This window comes from Zeugodacus cucurbitae, chromosome 6 (genome assembly GCF_028554725.1).
Source record: "Zeugodacus cucurbitae isolate PBARC_wt_2022May chromosome 6, idZeuCucr1.2, whole genome shotgun sequence".
Lineage (NCBI taxonomy): Eukaryota > Metazoa > Arthropoda > Insecta > Diptera > Tephritidae > Zeugodacus > Zeugodacus cucurbitae.
Window position 1 is genome coordinate 67,050,871 of NC_071671.1, and position 6,000 is coordinate 67,056,870.

Sequence of the window (6,000 nt, forward strand, 5' to 3'; positions counted from 1 at the left end):
TTTCATGTTCCACATGAGGCACCAACTGGTGCTGAGTGCAAGTTTTCATGAAATTGGACATCAAAAACTCATCACCATACCAGCTGCCTGGCACCCACACTTTGAATGCATATAGAATACTAGCATGTGCTATGCATTTGCCCATCCAATAGCTCGCTCGAAAAATCCGCATGTTACTTTTCCGGCCAGCTTGCATGGTGCGCGTTGCATTTTAATGCTGACACATATTATTTTATGGCGCAATTTTTATGCAAACGCAAATGCAACCGGCCACCATAGAGGTGGCTCTCGTACGTGAGCGGAAAAAAATTCATATGTATGCAAATTAAAAAAAGAAATGAGAGTATTAAAATGCAAAATGCAATGTGCATTTAACTTTCACCAAATCCCGCTAAGCAGCATATTCGCCATTTTGTATGAAATTTATGCCCAAGTCATACAAAGTGGCTACAAGTGGAGAATTGCTGCTTCGTGGCACGAGAATTAGTTAAGAGTAGCTGAGCAGCTGAATATGGAAACACATGTTGCAACAAGGCTTTGTTGGTAGTGAAAAAATTCACACTTTGGCTTCCAATATGTCCAATATTAAAATCTTTACAAGGGTTCCGTAAAGTAATATTATAAGATCAGAAGGGTTCTCATGATGCTGAGATCTGAATGATTCTGTTGAAGACTATGTTATTTCAAATTATTCTAATTCTAACACGAAGAGGTCAGACTTCATTTAAAGAGATATTCGAATTTTTAGGGGTTCCAAATCAAGCTTTCGTGCATAAATGAAAGCTTCGCGGGCAATTCCTTTTCAATAACTGTATAAACTTTATTTACATGTTTCTCACATTCATGATATTTGTATTAAAAATTCAATTTTGTAGTAGATATTTTACGCCTACCTGTTTTTGCTCAGCCCTAATTAAAGCAATTAAGGACTATTGTTGTCAACAATAGTTTTTTACCTTACCTAAACTAAAAGGATTAGGTCGTTATTCTTAAAGTTTAAAGGTTAACGGCAGGTAGTACTTACAGCTACCTGTGTGGTCACTCACTCCCCGAGAAAGAGTATAAAACCTGTATGACTTTGCGACATATTATCAAACGCATTTAAGCTAAAGACTGTTTAACACGTGAACAGTAAAAATAACTAGAAAAAATATGTCTAATATTTGGATTCCTAACGGTTTATTCCATAACCCAGAAAACGAATTTACAGCACTGCAACGCTTTCTGGGCCATCAACATGGAGCATTGGATTTAAGTTCCAACAACGAAGTTTTGGATTTGTCGATGGTGACTAGAATAAAAATGGAACAACAAGAAGAACACGACTTGAATAATTTTCTGAAACGACAAATTAAGCAGGAAATTGTTTTTCCAGAAATAAAACAGGAAAACGAAGAATCGGTACAACTACCGATGGGGCAGGAGCTTGTAGTCCGAGAAATAAAACAGGAAAACGAAGAATCGGTACAAATACCGATGGAGCAGGAACTTGTAGTTTCAGAGTCGAACCAAATACAAATTAAGCAGGAAATTATTTTTCCAGAAATAAAACAGGAAAACGAAGAATCGGTACAAATACCGATGGGGCAGGAGCTTGTAGTCCGAGAAATAAAACAGGAAAACGAAGAATCGGTACAAATACCGATGGAGCAGGAACTTGTAATCCCAGAGATAAAACTCGAAAACGAAGAATCGGTACAAATACCGATGGAGCAGGAGCTTGTAGTTTCAGAGTCGAACCAAATACAAATTAAGCAGGAAATTGTAGTTCCAGAAATTAAACAGGAAAACGAAGAATCGGTACAAATACCGATGGAGCAGGAGCTTGTAGTTTCAGAGTCGAACCAAATACAAATTAAGCAGGAAATTGTAGTTCCAGAAATAAAACAGGAAAACGAAGAATCGGCACAAATACCGATGAAGCAGGAGCTTGTAGTTCCAGAAATAAAACGCGAAAACGTAGTAGCGGAAAGCACAGAAGAGCAAGAAAACATGCCACATGAGCCATTAGGGAACATAGTAGTTATGGAGACAGATCAACCAGAAGGCATACAAATTGGACCGACTGGCACAATCATTTCGATCGACGATTTTAAAAAGGTTCGTTGGACTAACGCTTCAATTGCTACCAGGACTTTGCTCGAAGTAGTTTTTGATAGACAAACTCTCGCCACACATACTCTTAGCGGCAAACCGTCTCCCGCTTTTCTTCATCTCGGACGACCAGTGAAGCGCCAATTGAATCCAAGGAAGGTGAAGGATATCATCTGTTGCGTACGAGCAGTATTTAATTGTTCGGAGAAAGAAATTAGAATGTCTATAACAACGAAGTGTGCCGACATCGCAAAGTCCGCGAAACGCATGATGAATAGGCGCAATTAAGTCGTGTGTATGGTTTGCCTTAATAATTGATTATGATGTTAATATTCATCAGAAGACCTCTTAAGTTCCTAGGTCAAATCTTTCGATCAAATTCTTCAGTATCTGCCAGAGATTTTATGTAACTTCTTAAATGAATAGGTATACATATATATAGTAGCAAACCTGTCACAATATCTAGTTAAAAATACTTTGATTTAAAAAAAAATTGTAAATTAATTAAATTAAGTGGCAACTCTGTAAAATTATTTTTAAATATATAATTATGTTATTGAATATAAAATTGTATGTAACCATAGTTTAGGCTAACTTGAATTAATAGGTATTTAATATGATTTTAATATATTTTTTTCGTAAACAAAATCTTTCGTAAAATTAATTTCTGGTATTACTTTTAGATGGTAAATCTAAAGGTAAGTTTCTTCAATACAGAGAATTCTTCACAACTCGCAAATTGCAAAGGAACTCTGGCTTTATTTTCTTAAAAAACAACGTAATCTTTATTTCACAGAAAATCTCTAAAACACTCTTACAAAACTACTCCATACCATCCCTCAAGTTACATGGAAGGTTCGAAGACTTTAAGCCATAAATTTCAACACATTAAATGTGGAGGCAAATGTGTCGGCCAAGTGTTTGTTGAAGCGAATTTACATAATTTTAAAACTCCAAAGTCACTTTATCCACATTTTGAACTTACGTTCCCACACACCCCACTTGCGTACCACCTTTCACAGCTAAAACGCTTTCAGTTCGCGCTCTCTACCACACCCACAGACTGGACAGACACACCCAAGTGCTGAGCCATTTAAACGGAAGGCTCGCAAAGTGTCGTACGACAAGCCCGGTTGAGAGCGGAAGTAGACGAGTGGCAATAGAAATGGGCCTGACAAAACCCAAAACCGACCAAAACAAACAAATTCAAATTCAAATTCAAATTCAAATGCAAATGCAAACAAATGAATCGAGCATTCGTCAGACGCAATGAATGAATGAGCGGCGGCGGTGACGGAATGAAGCAGTAAGCGAGTGAAATGGAGCGCAAGCGAAAAGTGGCAGCTCAGAAGGTCTTAGGCCATACGAAAACTTTAATCCGAACGAAATGTGAAATTTGCGACATTTGAATTTAAGGCGGCAGACAGTTGACTGTGGGCTAAGTGAGACGTCGTCGCAGCGCGCACCGACAGCTGTTCGAACTTAACAAGTCAGACCTTTGTACGCCTCGGGGGCAATGAAGTTGCCGACTCATCATCGACCCAAAAACATGCAAACCAACAGACAAACTAAAAAGCGTTTATGCACAAGGGTATAAGAAAATGTCAAGCAATTTAAGTGAAATGAAAAGTAAATCATTTTTTAAACAGCCAATTTCGAGGCGAAGCAACTTAACTCAAGCACATGTGTTCCAACGCCTAAAAGCATGAACCATAAACGTGCTGCTGTTAGTGTGACCCACCCCCAATCTGGTTTTCTCTGCATGTCCATACACACACGCACATATGCTCTTTCTCCTTCGGATTGGCAAGCGTAAAGCCGGAAAATCGTGCGTGTATCGACAATATTTCGAAGATGCTAAGCACAGATATGGGCAACACGAGGAGTTCGAGTGGAAGAAAACTACTGCATGCAGTGACACCCATCAACGCAGATAATAAATGTAACCCTTTTTTGGGGCCGGATGCTATCGACCAGGTGCTTCATTCTTCTTGTGTTGTTTTTGTTTGTAGTAAATGTGTGTGTGTGATGGAATATACCTACATGTTGAAGCATTTACGTGAAGTGCTGATTGGAAATCGACATAGCAAGCATACATTTGGGCGTAAGTACTTAATTTAGAGCATGAATTACTCTCTACAGATGGAAAATGAGATGACTTTTTCATTTTAGAAATCTTCAGTGAACATTTTATTTAACATGTTTACTTAACATCAACTTTATTGAGACATATCTAAATGCAAAACATATGATTCTGGAAAAAATTTAAACACATTGCCGCAACGCTAAAGCAGCGCATGAATATTTTAGGTGCTTGAAGAGCGCCGTTGCGATGTGGCATAGTTGATTGAAATGACTGAAAGGATATCGCTGAGGTGCCGACTGTCAGCCAAAAGAATGGATTGGGTCGGCGGTGATATTGAAAAATAAAAAGGAATACAAATAATGAAGAAAGTAAGAAATAAGTAAGAAGCAAACAGCGTTGAAGCATAAACAATTTTTAAGAAGAAACGAAGGCGACGAAATGTGGCTGATATTGCTATGCACAGAGTAGGCTGTGTCTTTCTGTAAGACCCTTCAGATATATGTTTGTAAATAACTGTAAATATATATGTATGTATATAGATAAAAGTCTCTCTCAGTCAATGCTGAGTAGAACGGTACTTACCTTGCCATTGCGATTTATTGTGCGGCACACCTAGCACGTTTTCTTCGAGATGAGCAGGATTTCGTTAAGACGCCGCTGATGCAAGGAGACACTCGGGCTGCCTTTGTCGTAGGCGTAAATCACTCAGCGTCACAAACACACACACCGCAGCGACGGCGTGTTGATGAAAAATTCGTTGTTGAAGCAGCAGCTGGAGGTTGGCTGAGTGTTGGCTGAGTGCCAGTTGCGTTGGAAGGTCGCTCGGCCTTTCGGTAGTCTATAACGGCGGTTTGCCTACGTGTGTGTTTGCTGTGGCTTAAATGCTGACGTTGCTTTGATGAAAGCCTGTAATAGCGTCATTTTACTTCCTCATTTTTTTGTTAGTTGCTGCGCATACACATGCGGACATATTTATATGGCATATTCACATTCCTTGCATAACACTTATTGTATTCACTTTTGTTTCACTTTTTGGCATTGTCGTCATGTCACAAATACTTTTTTTCGCTTTTTTACTTGTACACTGCTTTGTTTTATTACAAAAGACGCTCAAAAATTGTTATTTTTTCATAAATGTAATAAATGTTGTTTTTGTTTTCTTTTCCGTGTTGTTCTTTTCTTACGTCTTCATTGTCTTCAAAGCAACTTGTATTGTGTTTTGAATGCCTGTCACACGCAACACTTCAACATTTGTCCTTCCACGTCATAAAACATATTCAGTACTGGAAACAACAACAATAACGTTGAGAAGCAACAGCTTTACATAATGGCATAACAATATAGAGCTCGTAAGTAGTTTTCATTAGTGATTTTTAGAAACAGTTATAAACGCAGATTACGCCGTAGAATTGCTAAAAATGAAAGAAAGGAAATAAGCTTTAAATTACTAAAGAGTTTCAATTGATTAAATTCAATTTATTAAAATCTGTTATATGAATTAGTAATTTTACTTAAGACTCTATATAAGAAATAACCTCAAAAGAGTTTAAAAGTTTCCCACAGTTTTAAATGTTTAAATGTTTTGTATCATTTTGTTAGTGTAAAAATCATCCCAAGACAGAAGGCGACTCAAGACTATATTGATCGCTTATATCATTTTTTTTCTAGCGAAGTTGTCTCAGTCTACTACAAAGCAATAAAGTTCCTTGTTCCTTGAGCTCGTAAGAGGTTCTGTATAGATTTTATTTCAATTTCATGGAATATTTACCGTTTCCAATTCCCTTTAAACAACGTAATACTCTCAAAAATCTCCAAGAAGA

General features: G+C 37.6%; 2 protein-coding genes across 2 annotated transcripts in view; one reads left to right on the forward strand and one right to left on the reverse strand.

Annotated features, from left to right (window-relative positions):
• The window catches only part of LOC105211709 (neurogenic protein mastermind), a 299,950-nt gene extending 294,385 nt beyond the window's left edge, over positions 1–5,565 (reverse strand). Inside the window, exon 1 of the mRNA XM_054233289.1 lies at positions 4,763–5,565. The gene's annotated coding sequence lies outside the window, so the exon portion shown is untranslated. The remainder of the gene's footprint in view (positions 1–4,762) is intronic.
• On the forward strand, positions 1,153–2,971 carry LOC128922566 (gelsolin-related protein of 125 kDa-like). Its single transcript, XM_054233519.1, has 3 exons — positions 1,153–2,100; positions 2,778–2,792; positions 2,891–2,971. The coding sequence occupies exons 1-3, from the start codon at positions 1,153–1,155 to the stop codon at positions 2,969–2,971; spliced, it is 1,044 nt and encodes a 347-aa protein (XP_054089494.1).
• Positions 5,566–6,000: the final 435 nt, after the last annotated feature.